At 40.5% G+C, this 25209-nt stretch overlaps 2 protein-coding genes across 6 annotated transcripts; both read left to right on the top strand.

Annotated features, from left to right (window-relative positions):
* Positions 1–214: 214 nt before the first annotated feature.
* On the top strand, positions 215–14736 carry prdm10 (PR domain containing 10). Of its 4 annotated transcripts, none has more exons than XM_015384155.1 (24): positions 215–269; positions 2880–3014; positions 3218–3379; positions 3518–3577; positions 3666–3770; positions 3885–4053; positions 4558–4799; positions 7156–7356; positions 7441–7513; positions 7591–7708; positions 7794–7914; positions 8161–8430; positions 8537–8548; positions 8711–9055; positions 9294–9449; positions 9520–9699; positions 9772–9882; positions 9956–10156; positions 10230–10364; positions 10985–11155; positions 11271–11399; positions 11477–11648; positions 11748–11839; positions 14341–14736. In XM_015384155.1, exons 2-24 carry the CDS (start codon positions 2943–2945, stop codon positions 14527–14529), a joined length of 3486 nt encoding a protein of 1161 aa, XP_015239641.1. In that variant the 5' UTR covers positions 215–269; positions 2880–2942; the 3' UTR covers positions 14530–14736. The 4 variants fall into 4 exon arrangements, with proteins under 4 accessions (XP_015239641.1, XP_015239642.1, XP_015239639.1 ...); XM_015384153.1 differs by lacking the exon at positions 215–269 and adding an exon at positions 330–542 and having other exon boundaries at positions 14341–14551; XM_015384154.1 differs by lacking the exon at positions 215–269 and adding an exon at positions 576–595 and having other exon boundaries at positions 14341–14551.
* A 1953-nt stretch (positions 14737–16689) lies between these two features.
* Positions 16690–23769, top strand: LOC107090649. 2 transcript variants are annotated; one of them, XM_015384165.1, is made up of 9 exons: positions 16690–16923; positions 20527–20687; positions 20783–20847; positions 20950–21100; positions 21413–21531; positions 22454–22634; positions 22733–22816; positions 22895–22990; positions 23067–23769. In XM_015384165.1, the coding sequence occupies exons 1-9, from the start codon at positions 16887–16889 to the stop codon at positions 23349–23351; spliced, it is 1179 nt and encodes a 392-aa protein (XP_015239651.1). In that variant the 5' UTR covers positions 16690–16886; the 3' UTR covers positions 23352–23769. The 2 variants fall into 2 exon arrangements, with proteins under 2 accessions (XP_015239651.1, XP_015239650.1); XM_015384164.1 differs by having other exon boundaries at positions 20441–20687.
* The last annotated feature ends 1440 nt before the right edge of the window (positions 23770–25209 follow it).

Below are 25209 nucleotides of genomic sequence, written 5' to 3'. Positions count from 1 at the left end.
TTTTCTGATTGGCTGTGCTTTAGCATACAGAAATTTAAAAACTATGTCCCTCTGTATTCATATATCTCAACATTGTCTTTAGTTAGAGAGAAAATGTACCGAAAGCAATTCATTTATCAGCATGATTGATGAAATATCGATTTAAAACAGGTAATAGTCCCTTTGCGCCAAAGTTTACAACCACCAATCAGAGGCCGCGCTCTGGCGTGTTGCTAAGCAGATTATGTTAATATATGAAATGCAGCCATCTCTGCAGCTACCATTCTGAGGTAAGAACAACTTGTGCGTTTTCCACAAAATGTAAGATTTCAGACGATTAAATTGAGATCATGTTCGTAGCTCGTTTGTACGAAGATGTTTATGTTTTTCCAAATTAAAATATCGGGTTGTTTTTGCGCATATCCAGCGGCGAATAATCTATTTATTTTGTGTAGGTCTCTTTGGATGTAGCTGTTGTTGTTAGTCCCTCCCAAAATGGAGCCTGTTCTTCCTTGTTCAACGGCAGACTCCAAGGGCTGGGCGCAACTAGAAATGGGGGACGGGTGGGTTTAGCCAAATATTTTGGTCCTTATTGGATTAAAAATGACATTCGTTTGTAAGTGGATAATAAATGCAGTTTTCTGCGATGTGATAAGTTGACTTAGTCGGACTGTGCGGCCTTACTTCGGGGCTACACGGCTGTATTGGGGATGTCGCTGCGCAGTAACTGCCCGGGTTCCCACAGCGCTGCTTTCTGTGGTATGGTCCGGTTGGGACCGACAACCTGCGGGGTTAAAATAGGGGGGGAAATTAACATTTTATTGATTATACCAACTGCGTTTGTTGGCAAGATCCGATAATATGTGATTTTTCAGTAGAATTCCGGTCTGTTTTAAGATGCCTTTTTCCTGGGCGGCCTGCTGATCAAACCGGCCTTTTTCTGCCAAACGTTCCCCCGCTGAGAGGCTAATGTGTCCGCTCTGTCCACGCAGGAACACACCGGCTTATATGGGCGATCACAACCTGTCATTGGACCCCATTAGATAATAAATACAATAGGTATCTTATTCCATTCAGAACGGTACACAGATAGACCTTTATATGAAATACAGATGGCATAAGAAAGTAGTTAGAAAAAGTTGAGTAATTCCCTGTTAGTTTTTTTTTCATGCTTGATTCTTTACCTTAGTATTTAAAAAATTACATTTTGTAATTAATCTGACTGATTTATATAAAAAGGCCTTTCACCATAGTAACCAGAGCCTTGGCCTAATCAAAAACGTATATTTAAAGCTTAATTGACAAGGTTAAACTCATCCACATCATCTCAGTTGAATATAAGCCTGGACTTTGACTAGGCCATTACAAAACTTTCACATGTTAAATTGTTCAGCGATTCCCCTAGAGATGTGCTTTGTAATATTAAACTGTTTCATAACATGGATGTGGCTGAGTTAAAGGTCTGGACCCTGTTTTTGGTACAGAACGAAACTTTTTGTTCCATAAATTATGACAAGTTGCCCTGGTTCTGGAGCAGGAAATCAGTAACAAATCATGATATTATCGTCACCATTTTTGGATAAACAGATCTTATTGACTGTGATGATGTCTTCCTTTATGAGTTCTTTCAGCCTACTTCATGTTGTCAGACAGATTCTATTAAAGTAATTCAAATTTTTGTTGAACTATATATATATATATATATATATATATATATATATATATATACATAGAAAAAAATCAAAAATAGCTAAAGATTTTGTGGTAGTTTGACACATAAAGCACATGGAAATACTGCAGATTTATTAGTTTTGCTGTAAAATATTGAAAGAAGATAAGATACATCTTTAGAAAAAGTTTGATGTTCATTTTTACAATGAACATGTATTTCAATTTCCTTGAACCTTTTTTTGTTTTACATTTTTGTTTGTTTTTAGGAAATGTCCCCTTCTTAAAGATGTTGAATTTTATTTTACTTTTTAAAGTTTTTTTGTACGGCTGCAGCTAGGGCTGAAACAATTACCATAATCGGATTAATCCTGATTAATCGATAATTGAAATAATTTTCAGCTGATTTAGTAATCGATTAAACGTTAACTGGAGTATAGAGACTGTAAACAATTCCTTTAGCTTACAGAGGAACCCACTTATTACAGAATTGTAAAAAAAAAAATATATATATAGAAACATTTTTCATTTAAGATTAAAAAAATGTTTTCATCCCTTAATATGCTCTATCCAAAATTCCTCAAGTGGAAAAGTTTAAGTTTCATGTGGTTTAAGTTTGTAAAAAAAATCTTTTGTAAGGAACATTTTGCTATCTGATTATTAATAATAATAATAAAAAATAATAATCAACATATTAATCAATTTGCAAAATAATCATTAGTTGCAGCCCTAGCTGCTGTACAACATTAGAGTCATATGTCAAGAAACTGCAGAATAACTGAAACTTCTGTTGAAATCCAACTTAAGACATAGTATTTATGTGTGATACCATGAATGTAGAGCAGAATCATTTGTATGTCTTTACTCTGTTTGCTTTTAAATGAACATTTAATTTAGTTAATACCTCCTTTTACCAGCTGTCATTGCTTTTCATAGCTTACCTTACTAGGATGAACCCAACAAAACACTGAGTTTTTCTGTGATATCTCCTTTTTAACCCAATAGAGCCATGTGATGGCAAAGAATCAATAGAAAATCAAGCAAAGCTCATGATTTCAACCGATCTCCCGATTCATATATTTCTTTATAATGTTTTATTTAACAAGGCGGAGCTTTAAAAGCTGGAATTGTGAATTCATAACATCCCAAATCTATTCAGTTGGTTTTTGGCAGCATTACCACCAGATTAACATGTGTTCATGTAAGAATGACAAATACCTTGGGTGTTTTAGGCATCCCACTGCGTCCCTGGAGAGGATCAAGGTGGATGGTGAAGGGCCTGTTAGGCTGCAGCCATGGAAACCAAGCAGGAACCATCCGCCGTGTGGAGCCAGGCGGTCAACAGCGACTCAAACAATTCAACACAGGTATAAAGTCAGACAGCTTATTTAACTTCAGGATATTACAAGAAAATCAGGCTTAGTCGTAGTTACAGCTGTTACTGTTACAGACCCCCCCAGCAGCAGGTGAAGCAGAGAGGTTAATAATGTGGTGATTCAGGTCACCTTTTAGCTACAAAAGTTAATGCGTTTCACAGGATGCAGACGCTTTTAAAGGGTTTGTGTTGCAGGTGCATTTCGAAGGCAGCACTGTGGCCCAGATTGTGTACAGCGGCGATCAGGCGGAGCGGGCGGAGCAGCAAGTGGTCTATACAGCAGAGGGGAACTCCTACGCCTCGGTGGAGTCTGCAGAGCACACTTTAGTCTACATTCACCCTGCAGATGGTTCTCAGGTAAAATAAGGCTCCTTTCTTTGACAAAGAAGAGTTAAACCTTAGGTCAGAGCAGACTAAAATATAACATCCAGAACTACCTCTGTCGAATTTATTCTTTATTTCAACTGAAGTTTTGAAGCTTATTTTTTTCATCAGACTGTGTTTTCTGATCAGCCACAAGTGGCTTACATCCAGCAGGATGGCACAACTCAGCAGGTAGGTCCTCCTTGGCCTTATCCCACTTGCTGTGTTGCTCTTTTTTTGTTCACAAACTCATATTTGATCAAATGTTTTCCCCCTTCAGGTGACAGTTCTCCTGCCTGGTGGACAGAACGTGAACGCTGCCAACCTGCATGTTCTCAGTAATGTGGCCGATGCTCCTCAGGCCATTCTAGAGCCTGTTTCCCAGGTAACAATTATTGTTATCTGTGAAAAAGTCGAGTTCCTCAAGAAATTAAAAATGCATTCCAACAAAGTCTAAGATGTAAAATTTAGGTCGTCTCCATCTCACTTTCCCACACAGGAGCAGCTTTCCAACTCGCTGACAGATATGGGTGACATGGCAGAGCCGGCCAGCAGCCCGCTTGGAGCCACGGACTCCACAGACGACTCGGACGAAGTGGAGGACGAAGACTCGGAGATGGACGACTGGGAGCTGCGACACCCTCAGCCGTTTGACCCCCACACCCTCTGTGAGTAAAGCTCTCCATCGCCAGTGTTCTGTCAGATCAGCATACCCAAGTCAGTACGAATGTGCAAGATGTCAGATTAGTGTTTATCCTTTTTAGTTTCGTAAGAAAAATTGACTTTAAACTACCTCGACGGGCGTGTATCCCTTTACTCATTTACAACAAAAAAAATTTAAAGTCAGATCGTAATACGCTTCAAGAAACACCAAAAAGTAAGTAATTAAATATTTTTTTTTACATGACTAAAGGGATACACGCCTGTCGGGGTAGTTTAAAATAAATTTTTCGTACAAAACTAAAGGGATAATCTAAAGGTATATGGTATATATCATGGGTTTGCTCATCTGACAGAACACCGGCACAATTCCACTTCACTTCCACCTGAAGTTTCTCATTATTTTTATGATTCTGCCGACATCATTTTCAGGAATAAACCGCTGCTATTTCATACACCTATTAAAACTTATAGTTAAAAATGTTTCCTTGTTTTTATCTGCTGTGTCTCAGGGTGTGAGGAGTGTAACAGTGCCAACCCGTCAGACTGTCCCCTACACGGCCCCCTGCATCCCATTCCCAACCGGCCCGTGTTGTCCAAAGCCAGGGCCAGTCTGCCTCAGATCCTTTACATCGACCGTTTCCTGGGAGGAGTTTTCTCCAAGAGGCGCATCCCTAAACGCACACAGTTCGGCCCTGTGGAGGGACCACTGGTTCCACAGAGTGAGCTGCAGGAACACTACTTTCAGTTAAAGGTAAGTAAGAAAGACCAGGCCAGGGAGCATTCAATTCGTGCAGGCTGTAAAGACATGGCTTCTCCTGTGAGGTAGAGGCAGAGGGAACTTCATGGTGGTAAAAAAAACATTTACTCAGCAGGGCCCTGTTACTGTTTATATGAAAGCAATGACTGAACTAGAAAGCATACATCAGGGAGAGAGCCTCACCTGGACTGTAAAGCATAGAGGTGGAAGTATCATGGATTGGTTGCCCTGTTTGACTGCAGTATCTGGCTAGTTTCAGTTTGGTAAAAATAAAATGAGTAACTTGATTTTTCTTTACATTTAGCATAATTTATTAATCAGAAAAAAACCCAGATATTCAGAAAGAACGAAGCAGAGGCCCGGTTTTCATAATTACTCCTCAGAACGGGAAAGACAAGAAAACTTAGCTTTACTGAACAAAGACAACAACAGACAGCAGAGACGATCTTAAGAGAAGCAATAAAGACAGTTTCCATGTCGCCATAGCAACAATTCATTTTGAGTCTTATATTGTGTAACTTTCCCTGGGGTGTGAGCAATATACAGGGAGGTAGATTTAGATTCAGACTCGGGGAGCCTTAAAAAAGCATCAGTTGCTAAGTTTCTATGCGTTTTATTTCCCAGATCCGATCTAAACCATGGTTGATTGGAAATGAAAAATCTCTGTTTACATGACACTAAAGGAAATAATCCAACCTTGACATGTTTACATGACTTGTACCAAGTGGGCAATCAGATTTAATCATCTGAACATGAACAGAACTGTCGACTTTTATGGAAATGCTTTAATAGTAGAAGAAGAAGCTGCTTGTTTATTAAAGAAACTCTTTTCGCTCATCCTCAACTTTAGCTACTCTTAGTGCCTGCCTCTCACATTTCTTTTTCTTCAGGTCATCAGTTGTGTCTGTTCATGTGTTTTTCTTTTTTGGTTTTGTTTTGTTTTTTTAATGATGGACCTTCATCTAATCATACTTTTTATTTTGGTGGGAATTTAAATTAAAGGACCAGCAGTATGTTATGTTAATGCTCCTTCGCTACAGGGGTAGGAGGCAGGATGGCATGTTTGCTCCTCCACCAAGGAGGACCAGGAACCAGTGGATGAAGTAAAGGGGAAAAAATATCTTTACTCCTAAAATGTATTGTTTTTTTTACTCAAAAGATCCGAATGTGTCTGTAAATGTACACCAATCGCCGAATCAGATCAGAATCTTCAGTCTAATATGTTTATATATGGTTCAAATAGTATTTTATTTTATGTCCCTGACACAATGGTAATATGATGCTGATGGTTTACTGATAACTAAAACTCCAAAATTCAATCAAAAGCAGAGTATTACATTTAATCAATAAATAGGAAAAATCAGACTCCACAGACTAGCAGTTTGGGCTACTTGTGCTCACACAGTCCTCATAAAAACAGTCAATAGATTCTCTGTGGGGTTCTGGTCAGTCAGCTACAGCAGCATCACGGTTATGGACAAGATTTGACGACCCAGATAAAAACATTTGGCCTCATGCAACAACATTTTCATATTCTCGTAGTAAATTTAACTCACGAACACATCACATTAGATTAAACAAACCTTATTACAGGGTTTCTGCGCGTCATTAAAAATGATTTAAAGTCATTAAATATTTTTTTTTTTAAATTAAGGCCGGAAATGCATTAAAATTCATTAAATGTGATGCTTTATTTAGGAAAAAAAATTATAAAAACAATTTATTAAACAATATATATATTTGCAAATATATCGGATATATTTGCACGAACTGCTTCCAGTTGATCGTAAAGGCGTATGTTCGGAAAAGAAGCTCGTTGCGGAGAAAAAAAGCCTAGAGAATGGAGAAAATGCTAATTTCAACAAAAGTGGCTGGATATTGAGGAATTGCAGCCTGCCGACGGAAAAGATGAAGAAGGAATTTGCCGTGTATATATGAGAGTCATGGGTATTTGTTGATGGCATTGAAATTATTTCTAAGAGCATTCAAAGAGCATTAAAAATCATTCCTGTATAAACCCTGTATTTACTTCAGAAGCACTCCACCTGTGCGTAAGTCAGCACTCGTTCCGAGAAATATAAATCTGCATAATAATTACCGCTCCAATAATGCCATAAGGGTACATCTTCTCATGCTTCGGTGAATGAACACCCAGGTTTTTATTTCTGGAAAAAAAGGGTGTGACACGTTTGCCTCTGGTGTAATTAATTAATTTACTTAACATGTTTTACTCTTGATGAAATAAATGACTATTTTTTTTTCCCTCTGTATTCAAAATATTTTAGATGTATCTGTATCTAATGAGAGAGAAATTATTGTACCTTTAATTGATTCACGAATTGGTTTTCAGCTTTGCATGCTGGATGCAGAGAAGGAAGGAGAGAAGGCGAGCGACGTGTGGCTGGACCTTTCTGATGAGGAGAGCTGCAACTGGATGATGTTTGTGAGGCCGGCACAGAATCACCTGGAGCAGAACCTGGTGGCCTATCAGTACGGCTCTGAAATCTTTTACACCACCATCAAACACATCCAGCCCAAACAGGAGCTGAAGGTCGGTGAACGCCGGATGGAAAAAAAGGAGAAAAAGAAGAAGAGAGGAGCGAGAAGTTCCTAAGGTCGGTGCTTTGTTTTGCAGGTGTGGTATGCAGCCTCGTATGCAGACTTTGTGAATCAGAAGATCCACGATGTTACAGATGAAGAGAGGAAAGGTGACTTTGCTTGACGCCGCCTGGCCTAGAAAACAGCATTTCTCTGTCCTAAAGCACAGCTTGCCTTGTTTGTCCAGCCCTCCAGGAGCAGGAGTGGAACTGGCCGTGCTACGAGTGCAACAGGCGCTTCGTGAGCTCGGAGCAGCTGCAGCAGCATCTTAACATGCACGACGACAAGTTGGGCTCCATTTCAAGGTGAAAACATGTTTGTTTGTTTGTTTGTTTTCCCCCTTTTCTGTGAGCATCACAGTCGCACCAACTGATCTGTGTCTGCTCTCAGATCAAGAGGCCGCGGCAGAGGGAGGGGCAGGAAGAGGTTTGGGACGGGGAGGAGACCAGGGCGCCCTCCGAAATTCATCCGCATGGACACACCTGTAGACACCAATGGGAACAAGGCAGGAGTAAGAAAACTCTTTTGATTTGTTTTGTGACATTTAAACCTCTTAAACCAGAAGAGCTAAATTGTTTTTAATGTGAATATAAAGAAATAAATGACATGCAAATACAAGTAAGGCTGGTATTGACTGCAGCAGTTATTAAAAATGTGTAACCAACAGAAAGTTGTTATATAAGGTTAAAAGCAAAAGATGAAAGATGGATTTCTATCTGACTAACATCATGGTAAAAGTTTTCACTGTTTAAATCAGGAGCTTCTGGAGTTAACAGAGAAAGCGTTGGAGGAGCGGGAAGAGGGAGCAGAGAACGGGCTGAAGGAAGTGGACATGGAGCCTGAGGTGGAGGCTGGGACTGAGGACGAGGGTCCGCTGGAACCCCTGACCGAGGAACCGCTCCTACAGCCAGAGGCAGAGTCCGCTAATACGGAGCTGCCTGTTCCACTAAAGGAGGACCCGGCACAGAGCAGCCAGCCAGAATCCCACCTCACATCCCAGGACATGCACCGTGCAAAGAAAATCCGGGTGAGGCTGTAGATTGTTTCCTGTTGAGCCATTTAAAAAAAAGAAATCTGTTTTTACGCTTCACAACGCTGTGTCTCTCCTTCCTCAATGTGTGCTTCCCTCGCAGACGGATGAACAGGTAGGTAAAACCTGGAGGATGACATGGAAATATTTTTTTCTACATGCGACATGGATCTTCCCACGCTTTAGACTTCTCTTCTGTTTTTAAGCTGAGAGAAGCCAACAAAAACAACCCAAACCCTGCAGGTTCTGTTACTGATCTCCTGCTCTTTGCGCCCAGAATGCAGCCCTGCAGCACCTGTTCATCAGGAAGAGTTTCCGCCCTTTCAAATGCACGCTATGCGGCAAGGCCTTCCGGGACAAAGACAAGCTGGATCTGCACCTGAGGATCCACGGCCGTGACGCCTACACCTTCTCCTGCCACTTGTGTTGCAAAAGCTTTGTGAGCGACTCTGCTCTGGAGGACCACCTGCTGATGCACACGGAGAACCGCTCCTACTCCTGCCTTCTGTGTCAGGAGACATTTGAGAGGTTGGAGCTGCTGAAGGACCATGTGGACGTCCATTCTGTGAATGGCTGCTACCCCTGTCCAACCTGCAAGAAGACTTTCACCGACTTCATGCAGGTTGGTAGTAATAAGACGTTGATTCTCTGTTTTTTTGTCAGCCCACAGATCTGGTGATGCTCTGGAAAGTTGTAGAGCAGCTGTCTGTGCATATTTGAGCTGGTTTGGATTCAGGAGGATGTTCTAGAATCATTCCACTGTGGAAATGAAAACATTAAGATGCTTTGTTAAAATGCATCCATGCTTAAAATGAACCATGATGATTTAGGGATCTGTGAACAATTGTGCTCCTCTGTAGGTGAAGAAGCATATCCGCTGCTTTCATTCAGAGAAGATCTTCCAGTGCCCTGACTGTGAGAAGGCCTTCTGCCGACCGGACAAGCTGCGGCTCCACATGCTGCGACACTCTGACCGCAAGGACTTCCTGTGCTCAACATGCGGCAAACAGTTCAAGGTGACCTTCAGCAGGATTAGCGGTTAGCTCTGACACAGCAGACTTTTACCTTTAATCTATGTTTCCTCAGAGAAAGGATAAGCTGCGTGAACATATGCAGCGCATGCACAACCCGGACAGAGAGGCCAAGAAGTCCGACCGGACCCACCACTCCAAAGCCCATAAAACCAAGGTCCCCGCCACCGATCTGGACAGCTTCGTGTTCAAATGCAGACTGTGCATGATGGGGTTCCGGCGCAGAGGAATGCTGGTGAGCCGCAGCTCTCAGAACTCGGCACGTTGCTGATTTCCACCTCGCTCGGCTCTGACTTTGCGTTTGCAGGTGAACCATTTGTCCAAACGGCATCCGGAGATGCGGATCGACGACGTGCCTGAGTTAACACTCCCCATCATCAAACCCAACAGGGATTACTTCTGCCAATATTGCGACAAGGTTTGTTTCACTCTGCGTTTGTGAAGTTGGGTCACAAAGCAGCGTGTTAATGATGTCTGAATGATGTCTGCAGGTTTATAAGAGCGCCAGTAAGAGGAAAGCTCACATCCTGAAGAATCATCCAGGAGCAGAGCTTCCCCCCAGCATCCGGAAGCTGCGCCCGGCTGCTCCTGGCGAACCAGACCCAATGCTGAGTACTCACACCCAGCTGAGCGGAACCATTGCAACAGCCCCAGTCTGCTGCCCACACTGTGCCAAACAATACAGCAGCAAGGTTAGCAGGTCTCGATCAGGCACGTCTGTTCGGTTTGAAGCAGTTCTTAACGAATAAGGGGCTTGTTTTTCAGACTAAGATGGTCCAGCACATCAGAAAGAAACACCCGGAGTTCGCAAACAGCATCCAGGCATCTCTGACTGCGGCAGTCATCAGCAGCGCTCCCACAGTCATCAGCGCTGAGGCTGCCCCTGCAGAGGCTGTAGTGGTGAGAACAAACATTTAAGATTAGATTCAGTGGTTCATTGAATGCAGGTTTTAGACAACAGGATAGATAATTAGATCTGGAAATACTATTTGTCTGAAATGTATTAGGTTTTTTATATACAAATAGATAATAATTGAATTAAATGTTTTTAGTTTTCTTTGCAGAATTGATTTAAACCTCTTTTTTTTTCGTTTTCAAGAAGATTTTAATTTAAGTACCTCCTCAGTTAAACAATCATATAGACCCGGTTTGACTTATCAGACTTTCTCTCCATGCCTCTGAATCCTGGCTCAGGAGGGAAAGCCAGTTGTTAAACAGATTCCTGGTGGTTTCATATAACTTTAGCCACTGATGTAATATAGCAGAAACTTGAAGCAGAAATTATGGATCCACAAAATGTCTCAACATAATTTGCTGTTTAGACGGTTGGTTCTTTAGCCGTTCACAGTCAAATCAGAAGATTGGAAACCCTAAATAAGAATCTCATGAAAAATGTAATAAAAAAGATGGATTTCTGTGAGCTAATTAAAGAAACGGATGGCAGTGTTGGACAGATATGACAGCTATGAGCTGTTAGTACCTTTGGTCTGATGCTCACTGTTTTCCCTCTGTTCCTGCAGCCCACCGACCTGCTGACCCAGGCCATGACGGAGCTTTCTCAGACGCTGACCACAGACTACCGCACCACACAGGGAGACTACCAGAGGATCCAGTATATTCCAGTGTCGCAGGCAGGAGGTGGGCTGTCACAGCCGCAGCACATTCAGCTACAGGTGGTCCAGGTAGCTCCAGTAAGTAAAAAAAAAAAACAGCAAATTCAGCATATCCAAAAAAGGGACATCTGGTTGTCATGATGAAAAACTGAATGACTTCCTGTCATTTCAATGCACTCCCTGCTCTCTGCAGGTCTCCTCTCCTCACTCCCAGGCTCAGGCGGTGGATGTTAGCCAGCTGCAGGATCCTCACGGCTACAGTCAGCACTCCATCCATGTCCAGGTCTCTGACTCGTCAGGCACCGCACAAGCTGCCGCACAGGTAAACCAGCACAATCTGCCTTTTTCTGCCTCACTGTTGTCTATGTTTCCTTTCAATAACATCAAAGATGGTTTCAGGGAAGCAGCCAGCCTCTAAGCCCCGCCTCCCAGCAGCCCAGCCAGGAGATGAGCCCAGCCCAGCTGACCCCCGTTACCTTAGCTCAGGGTCAAACCCTCCAGACCAGCAGCACCCAGCAGGGGGCAGTGCAGCACGCCTACATCCCTGGAAACTGGAACTACACACGATACCGTGAGTCCCTTTAAATCTCCGCCTAAGTTCTTTTCGTGTCGTTTTTTTTTTTGTTTTTTTTGTTTTGTTTTTTTAAGAGATGACCTCTGACTGTTACAGCATCTGAGATCCAGATGATGACGCTACCTCACGCACAGTATGTGATCGCTGAGCCCAGCACGTCGGCAGGCGGCGGGAGCCAGGTGAAAACGGTGAGTGATGAACAGAGAAAGGTCAGGATGGCTTTGGATTCAAACATACATCTAGCCTTTTTGAGTTTGGTTTTCTTTTTCAAGTTAACATAATGGTATATAGTGTGTAACCTAGAGAAAGAAACAACTAACATGCAGATAAACATGGTTTAATCATATTTTGCCGGACTGATCTGAGCATATCGATGATGACGTTAGAGAAGCAGTTTAACAAGGAAATCTAAAAAGCATCAAAATTGTCAAAAGATGTGTATTAGCATTCTTTATTGAGTTTAGGATAGAAATAAGTAATTTTAATACCATAATTACACTATTTATGGAGAACCGGATGTAAATCTGTTCGTGCAGGACAGATCATGCTTCCGGGCAGTGACAGGGCTCCCTAGAGCCATGTCGGAAGCATTGATATATCTCATGTGTTTTTTATCTGCCGTTATTTTCAGATGTATCAGATGTATGTGATCAACCTTATTCAAGTGGAATTGTAATTTGATATATTTCATGAAAAAACTGCAGTTGTGAATCATTTTTTTGAATTAGCATAATATGGACATAGTTTTTGCACATTTGTAATGGAAATGCAGCCGGTCAGAGAATGGGATACTCTAGGAACACGGGTGTAAGTAGCAATCAGGAATGATTATTACAACATTAATACAGTTTACCTCAGGATTTATGGGAAAAAATTAAAGTTTTAACAGATTCTTTAGAGTCTGCTGCTAAACCGGAAATCACCTAAACTGTAGCTTTAATTTTTTAAAAGGTCTTGGGTTAAAAAACATGATATATCTCTTATTTTCCACTGACACTTCCAGCTCCATCTCCAGGCTTTAATTCAATTCAGTTTATTTATATAGTGCCAATTTACAACATGTGTCATCTCAAGGCACTTAATGGAGACAATTCAAACAGATTATGCAGTCAGATTGATTCAGTTTTCTATCTAAGGAAAACAAGTTATTTGCATCGACTTATTGACTTGAAGGCAATCATTGATACCAAGCATGGTTGTAGCGACAGTGGAGAGGAAAACTCCCTTTTAACAGTGAGAAACCTCCAGCAGAACTAGTCTCAGTGTGAGCGACCATCTGCCGAAGGCCCACTGGGGTTAAAGGAAACACACAGCCAGGCAGACGAGCTCCAAGCCAACTCTCATGTCAGAGGATGAAGAGAACACATAAAGTTAGTCACAGTCAGAGAAACAGGAATACAATGAAAAACGGGCCGATCTCCAACATCTATAAACAAAGGTGTTGATGGCAGCAGCACATCTGATATTTCTCTCCAGGATGGTGTCGCAGCTAAACAGGAACAGGTCAGATGAAGGTACTATTAGAAAAAGCAGAGAGAGCAGAACGTTAGAGATTGAACTAACAAATTCTGCAGAATGGGAGAATAGAGATAAAATAAAGCAGAAAAAGGGTTCCCTATGTCCTCCAGCAGTCTAAGCCTATAGCAGCATATCTATAGAGATAGCACTGGGCAACCTCAGCCACTCTCACTATAAGCTTTATCAAAAAGGAAAGTTTTAAGCCAAGCCTTAAAAGTAGACACAGTGTCTGCCTCATGGACTAAAACTGGTAGATGGTTCCACAGGAGAGGAGCACGATAACTGAAAGATCTGCCTCCCATTCTACTTGTAGAAATTCTAGGAACCACTAGTAAACCTGCAGATTGAAGGATGATTTATACTTTCGACACTTGGTCATCTGCGTAGGGTTTTGCAGTGAACGCAGAGACCGCGATTGCGGAAAACGACTAGTGAAGTTGGATCAGTTAGAGAAGCGAGGTCCACAGCAACGCTGGGACCCTTTTTCAACCTGGATCCCCGCTCTTTTTCTCCCTCATGTCCCTCAGTTGTTGGACAAACTTGCCCCACTTCCTCACTGCCTCGGCCGTATCTAGACCCACAGCTAGTTCGTGGTTTTCCCCTTTTGTGTTGTGGCGTGGAATAAACATAGCACAGACCATGCTTCAATATTGAGCATAAATCCAAAATGTCTGCATCATATCTGTGAAAAGTTCACTGCGACACACTGCTGCAGGATTATAACCAGCCCTTGAGAGCGATGTGCTCTGTTAGGAACATAAGGAAGAATCAGATCTCTGATATAAGATGGAGCTTGGCCATTTAAGGCTTTACTGTATATGTGAGAAGGAGGATTTTAGTTGTTCAGCTTTAGTTGTTCAAAGACAACTTTAGGATAAAGATATATGAGCGATGTTGGAGGAAAATGCAGATTTGCACTTAAGTGCCATCAGAGAGCAATTATATATTGCTTTATTACTTAGATACGATTAGAACAGCTCGAATTGTTTTAAAGCAGAGACAATAGCATAGTAGAGCTGTGATACCATCATCATACACTCATTTTAAATTTTCTTTTTTCAAGAACATCCCAGTAAAGACAGAAAAAGCCACTGGAAAAACACTTTAAGTGTAAGACAAGTATTTAAGTGATTAGTCATGTTTTTCTAAAGTCTCTTTTTCACTCCTGCAGACGCACTTCGTTATCTCAGAGGGTCAGAGTGAGCTGGACACGAAGCAAACGGCTCCTCAGAACACAAACCAGGAACAGGCGGATCCCCTGGAGCAGCAGCCGGCGAGCCAGCAGGCCACCACGCAGTACATCATCACCACGACAACCAACGGCAGCGGAACCAGTGAAGTCCACATCACTAAGCCGTGACCCGATTCTGCATGGAAACCCGTTCTGTGGAAAGTTTGCTGGCCTGCTCATGAAGAACTGAGGCGTGGATTTGTGTTCCTGTAGCGCCGAAACGCTTCCAGCACAGTTTTATGTGTCTGAATGATGAGCTTCTAGACTGTATCAGTAAAAAAAAAAAAAAAAGAAAAAATAAAACCTGATGTTTCTATTTTAGGAGATTATTATAAAAATGAGGAGGAACCCCCCCCCACACACACACACACACACTACTTTTAACAACACTGGAAAAGTAAACTGAATAGTAAATTTGTTTTTTTTTATTAATAAAACAATTTCATTATACCTTCTTTTAGGGACGGGAGCCACTATATGCAGAGGCGTCAAAGTATTAATGTTTATTACTCAAGTAGAAATAAGAAACGAAGGATTAAAGTAAAGATTTGTCTAAGAATAATTACTCCATTGAAGTATACCGGTAGATAGCCCATATTTCTACTTAAGTAAAAGAACAAAGTATTTGTACTTTGTTACTTGGCAACTATCTATGTTACAAAGAAAGTGGAGTTTATTTGCACTGACCAGAAAACTCAGCTGAAATGTTACGATCCTGCAGGGATGCTGTCTAATGGAAGTCTTTGCGTAGCATCTGTTGGATTTTACCACACAGTGTTGTTGATACGTGTATATTTTCTCTTTTCAGTTTCCTCTTCGGACGCACAGGACCTTTTTTTAATTTACCAGCTGGATTGTTGTGAGATCATGAAATACAAGTTGGATATTTTATTATCTGAATCTGTTGTGTTTGTCACCAGTTTATTTATAGTAAAATGCTAAAAAAACAAACACGGTTCCTACGTTGTTCTTTGGTTTCATCGTTTTAACCTTTAGACAGTCTGTGGTAAAGATCATAAAGATTAGATCTTTAAATGGTAATTAATCCTAAAGGTTGTTCTCACAGACTGTAGGCGGTTTATAGCCGACTTCCTTCTTGCAGCCAGAAGGCTGTGGGTTTGCCACATCCTAAGGTTTGTGCACCTTCTCCCCATGGGTTCTCCTGGTACTCTGGCTTCCTCCTGCTGCTCAAAGTCTTTCCAGCTACAGTTAATAGGCCTTGAAATTGCTTTTAGATATGTGGGTGTGCATGGATGTTCACCGTGTAGTTTAGGGGGAAACCTGTCCACCCCAGTGGAAAAAGGCATCATCCCTCCCTGCAACCTGCAAGAACAATTTCATAGTCATTAAATCGCTTTTATTCTACTGTTTCATGCCCATGCACTCTTTACTCCTGCTTTTTAACTGGGTAATGGAGATACATTAATCATAAAAGAGCACAAATCTAATATATTAATTTGTTTAATCGTGACTTATTTGTGACACTCTTTTAATCGACTTTGGTTCTGTGTCTTGTTTGGACCTGACATAATGAATAAGACGGATTAATATGATCAATACCTGATAAAACCAGGGAACTGTATTTTGTTTCTGTGGTCTTCCTTGAAATGGCAAAGGGTCAAAACAAAATGTCTCCTGGCAGGCGATTCATCTAAATACCCAAAAAGTTGGAAATTAATGACTAAAACCCTCTTAGGGATGAAACCATCCTTTCTAAAGAATAAACATTACAGCTCTGGAAATGTCAAATATGCTTAAACCAAAACCTGTTACATCTAGTGAATTTATCAACTGCATTATTGAGGCTTTAAAAAAAATATTTTTTTTTTCATCATTCTAGTGCACATTTTCTAAAACCACTGTCCTTACTTTAAACCAAAACGTTTTGTTTTGTCCAGACTTTGTGCTTTTTCAGCTGAAGGATTTAATCCTGAACACCTAAGGCAACAAAAACGTAATTTATCTAGTTGTGATAAAGCAGATAAAACAGTATTTTATGAATGTTGTAATTCACATTGTATTTTTTAATTCTAAACGCTAGAGTGCAGCATGGCTACAGATGGCAGCCATCAGTCCCTCAGGGCTCTGGCACTGACAGTTAAAACTATAAGTTTGTGACTCAGGGCGTTTATCCTGGCTCCTTGTGGGCGGAGCAGGGTTTGTTCTCAGCTCTCGTTTGTCTTGATTAGTGTGTTTAACACATTCCTGTAAGGGTGGAATGTAGGAAAGGGAGAAAAACCCTACCCAGATAGGACAAATCCTCCAGTTGGGCCTGTTTGACTGGCCTGTCGTGTTTAATCATATTCTGAGCAGGTGGACATTGAACGCCTGATGGCTCAGCTGCAGTTTTAACCAGGATGGTTGTATTAGTGTATCTCTCATGCCTTGGGTAATAGTCTCCCACATTAAAGGTCAGAGGGCAGCTGGACAGCAGGAGACAGGAGGCTTGGAGTGGAGCAGTGAACTAATGGGTGATCAGAGGGAGGATGAGGAGGAAGCAGCAGCAGAGGATCAACAGCAGAGGTAGGCAGAGCTTTGGGACTCCCAGCCTCTCAGGGCAGCACTGATAGCTTTACTGTGACTTGACGTAATGGCTCCATGGTGTAAATGTTTCCCAGCCTCCTGGGGCAGAAACCTGTCATCTATCAGCTCACATCTAATCAGGATCAGAGCTCACTTAGTGATTGATTTATCTTCTTTTAAAAGCTTTTGCAGCCTATCTCTTATTTTTAGGTGTGGGGAAGATGTTTAGGTCTAATTCAGAAAGTCATGATAATGCAATAAGAGACTGGGGCATCTCAGCCACCAATGGTGCCTTGTGGAACAAAATTTCAGCAAAGAGAACCTTTTCACCAGCATAGCTGAAGCCACTCCTATTCCTGTACTAAACAAACCACCAAAACTGTTACTGAAGGTTTATTACACAGCAAGGAAATGTTGAATTTGTTGTTTTTATGTAATTGTTGATAGATTGTAATCTTATTTTTTATTACCTTCAATAATGGATGACGTGTAACTGAGTTCTGTTTGTTGAACCTCAGTGTTTCCAAATGTTTCTGTTAGGCATTAGGAGGAAGGAGTGAAATCAGGAACAAGTAAACATAAACCTTAACCCACATGGGCTGTGTGATCTCCTCTCTTCATTCAGGCAGTGCCTTATATAACAGGTCACCTAAGTGGTTTTATTGGGATTTTTTTGTGACAGGAACTAGAGCTCAAATGGTAATTGGAAAAAATGTAAAAATAGATAAACCAAATAAAAATAAAAAATTTAATCCCTAAAGTCTGATTCATATAACCGAAGCTTGTAACAGTGTACAGTCATGTGATTCAAATAAAATATATATTTTTAATAAAATGTAATAAAATCTTAATTAAAAAAATATTTTAAATCTTAAGAATAAGGACCTAATCAATTCTTAAAATGTAAATCGTCACCAAACCATAAAAATACTTGGATGCCTTCATTTTTAAAAATGAAAAGTATGGCACACATCTGTTTTTCACCCCTTTTACCCAGAGCCCTTTGAATAAAATCTCCTGAAAACAACAACCTTTGACTTGTTTAACCAGTAAATAGAGTTCAACTCTATAATTCCAGATCAGCTGTGTCATGATTTGGTGTTGGATTGAGGACCCAAAAGCAGAGGCAAGTTGGCAGAGGTGAATTTAGGTGGGTTTAATGAGGTTCACAGGTACTGAGGCAGGAATCAAAAATCCAACAAAAAATAACAAACAAACCAGAACCAAGGAGACATCAGGGTAAACCAAACTCTAGGAGCCAGGGAGAGACGAGGTAAGCAGACAGACATTAGACGAGGATCCAGCAAACAGGAACTGAAGAGGGGGGGCTTTTAAATGGGACAGAGACAAAGAGAGGGCTAATGAGAGGATTGGAAACAGGTGAGGCCAGAGCAGAAAACAGAGCTAGGGATAGAGGACACAAGAGGGCAGCAGAGGACAACAAATGGAAAACCTTGAAGACAGGCACTAATCAAGAAAACAACAAAATAATAATTAAACACTAAAACAAGGAGCCAAGTAAAACTGAATACTCTAAATAAACATAACAAAACCAAGACTGTGACAAGCTGTTAATCCAAGGCTTTTAGAGACATTTGTTAGAGGATAAACACCATGACAAAGACAAAAGAAGTATGTAGATGGTTAGGTTATTGGAAAAAAAAGAGCAGATATGAAATAATAGCAAACCTAAAAAGATAACAGTAGATTGGTCAGGAAAAGGATCAGGTGAGAAGCCCAGAGGTAATAATGGAGGAGCTGCAGAGATCCACGGCTCAGGAGGGAGAATCTGTGAACACCTATTCATTTTGCTACAGAAGAAAGGCCAGAAAACCCCCTGTTTTTTTATCATGACGCATACTTAAGAAACAGATAACCTGTTAGATCAGAAATCCCATGTGTGGCATAAAATACATATTCTGAAAACATCTTCCTAAACACAACAAATACTTGAAGAGAATGTAACGTTGATGTAAATGTCAACGGGTGGTGGATGTGGTTGTGGACCCAAACGCAGGCAGATATGAGTTTTTGCTGATTTAATGAAAATCCAGAGGCAACAGAAGCAAAGCCCGAAAACAAAATACAGAAAATCAAAAATCAGGAGACGTCACGGAAAACACACATTGGGAGCAAAGAAACAACGAGAAACCAGCAATGAGGAGCTGCACAGGAGGTGTTTGTATGATAGAACAAAGACTGGGTAATCAGCTAAAAGGGAGCAGGAGTGGATAGCAGGAACTAGAAGGGAGCTAGGGGAAAGGACACTGCCACAAGGGGGCAAAAGAGAGTAACTCAAAAAATGCAACGCTGCTTAAATCTAACACAAAATGGAAAAGAAACTGATGACCAACAAAACAGAATGACATAAACAACTGACATCTCAAAATGACATCCAAAGGGAAGAACCATAACAGTAAACCACACATGTCAACAGAAAAAAAACAAAGAATTTAACCAAAAAATAAGAAGAATTGAACAGAATATTTATATTCAGTTAAAAAGGAGCAGGAAGAGGCCGAATTAAATCCTATCCCGATCTGACTCATCCAGCATGTTTCTTTCACAGTTATCCGATAAACTCTTCCTTAAATTCTGCCTCATCCCGACCTATAATTAATAATTCCAAGAGCAAGTTAATAATTATAGAAAATCTCCCCACATATTGATACTGTTACACTAATCATCAACCAAAACTATCTGACTATATTAAATTATGTTACTTTTAAATATCTTAAAATAGCAATTTCTTAATATATGGTATTTAACTGTTTGAAATCACTAGATTAAACTCCTCATTAATCCTGTTCCATAATTGATTTATTGGATCCTTTTGCACCTTTTCCAACTATTTTGTTGTTCCACCTTTTTCTCTTAAAAACAGTACGTTCAGAGAATGTTTTAAATGTTTTTTTTTTCCTTAAAAAAATGTCTGTGTCATTGACTATGATTGAATTTTTGACAATAAAAATGTCAGAATTTGAGATAGATACCGATGGCTGCGGATGTGAGAAAGTATACCAGGATATTCATAGTTTTCATGTCAATATGTCCGCCCAGAGGTGGGTGGGGTGAAACAAAATTGAGCTTTATCTAAAGCAGATCAATGTCCACATATTCTGACTCAAGTAAAAATAAAAAAGTAGCTATTCAAGAAATATTATAAAGTATTTGGTAAAACGCTACTCAAACGTGAGCAACTGATCATAACATCTTACATTTGAAAATTTATATTTTGTCAGAAAAAAAAATGTTTGTGCAAATTTTTATATCATAAATACTAAAATGAAAAACACCGTACCATACTAAGAACAGCCAATAAATAATAACAGATAGAAAAATAGATCTTGGTAGAGAAAGATCAGCTTCTTAAGCAAATATAACATTTATTTTGTTAAATTTTAAAGTCTAGAATTCACTGACGTCCTTCTCTCACATAAACCCATATCCAGTTTAATTTCTACGTATCCATCTAGTTTAAACCGTACTTCTTTGTTTCTCCTTTTCTCTTTTTCAGTTTAATTCAAACACAAAATGAAGGTCAGCCCAAGAATAATAATTTTTGGTCCCAAACTGTGAGGACTCTCTGCTGTTTCATCCCAGTGGCTGCAGTGTGGTTTGCCTGCCAGCTGGAGGCGCTGCCGTACCCCTCTCTGCCAGCAGAGGATATGTGCTGCAGGCTGTTGTTAGTGTGTTTTCTTTGGGCACTTCTGGGAGGGGGGATTTATGCCCTGAAGTGCTGCCTGCGGCCAGGACAGAACTGGGTGAGAAGAGTTGCATGAAAAAGATCGAATATTTTTATTCAAAAAAAAAAAAAAAAAGTGGTGTAGTTTATGCTGTTGTTTTGTTTTAATTAAAGGAGGAACATCCACAGATGAAACAGCAGCTGGTTGAGCCTGAAATCTGCAGAAATCAGTATTCAAGGTGAAGATTTAATGCTTCTAGATTTATTTGTTTTTAATTTCTGATCAGTTTTTTTTTAAACAGCTAAAATGTTTTCCCATTTTTAATGGTTACAAATTGCAGTCAGCTCTCCAGGGTGCCCCCGACGAGCATCAGAGATGTTGAAGTTCCTCTGACCCAGGCACTGACGGACAGTCTGCTGCTGTGTGTGCTTCACGAGCCCCTGCAGGTCCCCTCTGTGTCCCACATCAAGGCTCTCCACTCCAAACTGGAGGTGAGATGAAGAAAACAGCTTCAAGAGGCAAACAGACGCCACAGGCGAAATCTGCACTCCTGTGTTTTTAATCACTCGTTCCGGGCAGATCAGTTTGAAGTCTTTGATGGAAATATCAAAAGGGAAAAGATGTTCCTCTCAGGGTTACACAGATATTCTAGCCCCAGGCAGCACACAAACTGCTGCTCTATATTCTGAATCAACAAGGGCAGCAAGTGGGAGAGATTTAAACATTTTTAAAATCTTACCTGCTTTACCTAAACAAACCCAGAACAGCGATATGTATCCTTCAAACTCCCTCATTCCCTGCAGGTGGTTGCTCACACACTGGAGAAGGTGAACTTTGGACCCGAGGCGATGCCGAAGGAGGTGGGCCGAGGCTCCACGCTGAGAGACAAACTGAAAGTCCTCTGTGCTTACCTGGAGCAGAGGTCAGTGCAAACACTTGGAGAATGCAGCATGAGGGCCCTTTGAGACGCACGGAGTCCTCCTAACAGCAAAATGAAGACATTTTCTGTGCCATGCACACATGTTCACACATTTTTTTTCTTTTCCACATTTAGTCAAATTCTAACCAAAATCTTCACTTTATTTCATTTGCATTTTATATAATTGATCAACAAAACATAGTGGATTGTTGTGAGTTGGAAGGAATCATACATGCTTCAATACCTTGTTTTAAAAGTGTTTTTTGTAGCTGGGAGAATCAGTCAAAAGAACATTTAGATCTACTGGAAGAGAGGCAAGAACCAAGCTATTGTCTCAAAACACTATTCCCAATTTTGAAGCAAAACTATGGCAGCATCATGCTTTTCTTGCACAGGGAATGGGCAGCTGGTCAGAGTTTATGGAAGGACAGATGGACAAAAATATGAGGCAATCCTGAGATGACTGAGATGAAGGTTGAACTTCCAGCGGGATTTTGCGTGGGATGGTTTAGATCAGAACATTTCCCTGGATTACAGCAGCCAAGTTAAACTCCAGACCTAAATACAGTTAGTCCAAAAGTGCTGACTAAACTCCAGACATATTTCACATACATTGCAATAAAATACAATCAAGTGCTTGGTAATAGAGTGTAAAAATGTGCAAGCACTGCAGATAAAACAAGTACTTTGATTATATTAACTTGCACAATTTTACATTTGGATGTAAGAAAGTTTTTTCACAATCAAATACGTTGTAGTTGATTTCAACATAATAACCCCTCTAATGTAAAGAATTAACAGAAAAAGGAGAAAAGTGCAAACAATATAAGACCCTGAACTTATGATGTGTGGTAAACTGACCTATTGAGATTGAACTCACTGTAGCCTGACCCCCTGTATGACAAACAATCCCTAACTCTGACAGGACGGGATCCCTCCAGGCTCTGATGCAGGTGCAGGCTGATTTTGAATCCATTGTTAGAGACTTCCTGCAGGGCACTGAGGGGCTCTGGGCCCAGCTGGTGGAGCTTCATGCTGGGGTGACTCTAACCAAACAGGACAGCCAGGGCAACAGAGACCTGGCTTCGGTCCAGGCAGACGCTGAGGTAAGGGGGAGTAACTGCTCGTATGCACGGATATAAACTTGTTGTCTAAATGTTCCATCAGTTTGATTGTTTCTAATTTTCTCTGTTTTCTCTCAAAGAGCTTGATTTCAGTTTTGGGTCAGTATCAGAACAAGCTGAAAGTCTGTCAGGCTCATCTGAAGGATAGCACGCAGCTCCTGCAGGTGAAACTTTACTCACAAACAAATAATATTTGGTATTTTCTGTTCTGATTGTTAAAGCCTTTTGTTTTGCATCCGTAGGAGTTAACCTGGAGTCATGCTCACATCAGCAGCAAGGTGAACGGCGGCGGCGAGTCTGTCTGGCCTGAGCTTTTGCTTCAGTCCAACATTGAGCAGGTACTTTACAGCCTTCTCTGAAATAGAAGCTGTTTAATTGATTAGAAACCAACCGAAACAACCTTTTTCCCTGCAGGCTGACAAAGTTCAGGAGAGTTTCAGTGCTCTGGAGCAGCAGATTGCTACCTTTAAGACCCATCTACAGGGGCTAGGAAAAGAAGATCAGGAAGAAGCCGCTGGGCTGCTCACTCACACCAACAGGTCAGCTTCAGATCCCGACTCTCTGCAGAATTCCTTTCAGATTGGGGATTTGCCTCTGAGGAGTTCAACCCCTGTAGCTTCAAAAAAGCCATCTCCTATATCAACACTAAAGTTTCCCTCCTCAATGAGATGCCTGCCAAAACCTGGAAAGAAGAAATGATTTGTGTTGTTTTTTTTTTTAGATATTAAATATTTAATTTTGTCTTCTTTTTTTAATCAAAAATGTTTTATTTATAAAGTTTCTGCAGATGTTGATCATTTGCTGGCTGCCTCAGAATTAAGTATTTATTTTTGCATCAATCACTTTGTGTAGATTGCATCTTGCATTAAGTTTTTTTTGTAATTAATAGCTGCTGTGATGCCAGTTTATCTACAGGGGGATTAAATATTTTAAACACTAGGGGGCAGTCTAACATCAGATGTTAAAGGTTAGCATTTGCGTCCAAACAGAAAATGTCAAAACATTTTAATAATGTATATCTTTATCTTAACTGAATTGTGATTAACAATACACTGTTGCTATGTTTTTTTACTCAAAGAAAAGATGCATTTAGTTGTACTGCTGCTACAATAAAATTGAATTTCCCAAAACAAAAACATAAAACATTTTTTTTCATATAACATTAAATTCACTTTATTAGAGATAAATTAAGAGTTTATGACAATCTAAGAAATGATACAAGAGATGTTTTTATGTTTAAGATGTTATTTTTTACAAAGTAACCTTTTTAACACCGTTATTTATTTATATATTTTGTGACTTATATTCTTTTAAAACTGTATTTATTTTTCTTTAGTCCCTTTTTTTACTGAGTCTATTTTAAGAGGAAAGTTACTCTGATATACATATTGTTCTGCCACGAAAGAGAGAGGCAGATGCCTGAAGAACAGTGTTTGAGAGGAATGAGAAATGTACAACAAGGAGATATAAAGCATGCAGGGAAATATCCACCTGGTCATTGTGTAACGCCCTGGACATCACAGTCCATCACAGAAAAGCATGAAGACATACACACTTAAACCAAAGGACAATTCAGAGAGAAGTGATAACCAGTCATCTTTTTGCGAGGAATTAAATGTACCCGTAGAGAACCAATAGATTCACTGGGATACCATGGAAACACAGTGCAGAAAGATACTAGGCTGAAATTCATACCCAGGACCATCTACCCAGCAACCTGGTTATCATCCGTGTCATGGAAAATAATGCAAATAGAATTAAAATGGCTAAAAACTGAATGATTTAAGCAGTGGCTCCATTCCACAAAATGTGCACAGTGGGACCAGGCAGGGGCCAATGTGTAGAGAGGAGTGGCTGAAAACTTATATGTGCAAAAAACATTTTACTAATAATCTATGCTGATAACAATAAAACCAAATGGAAAATGAATGACACAACATCTATATTTTACAAACAAATCACTGAAGACAGGTCAGATTTTCATAAGGCTCTTGCCAATACGTATTTAGTTACGTATGTATTTATACATTGATGGTGTTTAAATTAACTTATGGCTCTACATGATATATTACACATGACATGGGTTGAGTTGTTATTTATCTGTCATGACTCAGAACAGAGAACCCAATATTTGAGTTAAGCCAGACATTGGGATAATTCAAAAGCGTTTATTAAAACAACGGATGATCGGAGTAGCAGTGGCTAGAGCGTCTACCTCAGGAAACTCTGGTTTAACAGTTCAGGCCGTGTCCTGAGAACGAGGCAGGATCCAGCCGGTTTGCTGCCAACAAGATGAAGCGGGCGCCGCCATGAGTGTCCCACACGCTGCAGCCTCGGAGAATGCAGAATAAGCAGGAGTCTGAAGACAGTTCAAGCAAACTGTTCAGATGGGAAGAGGCAGGCTCAGTGGTTGAGAGGCAGAAGAGGCCAGGATGAGGTAATCAGAAACACTCAGGTATGCTAAAACCCTCTCTCCACTGGCTAGAGAGAACTAGAATAATCTGGCACTGTTAACTGGATGCGCCGTAAATAGAGGCAGGAGGAGGAGGAGGAGGCT

This window comes from Cyprinodon variegatus, unplaced genomic scaffold (assembly GCF_000732505.1).
Source record: "Cyprinodon variegatus isolate N-32 unplaced genomic scaffold, C_variegatus-1.0 Scaffold306, whole genome shotgun sequence".
In the NCBI taxonomy this organism is placed as follows: domain Eukaryota; kingdom Metazoa; phylum Chordata; class Actinopteri; order Cyprinodontiformes; family Cyprinodontidae; genus Cyprinodon; species Cyprinodon variegatus.
Note: the sequence above shows the minus strand (reverse complement) of the source record. Positions and strands in the feature narration are given on the sequence as shown.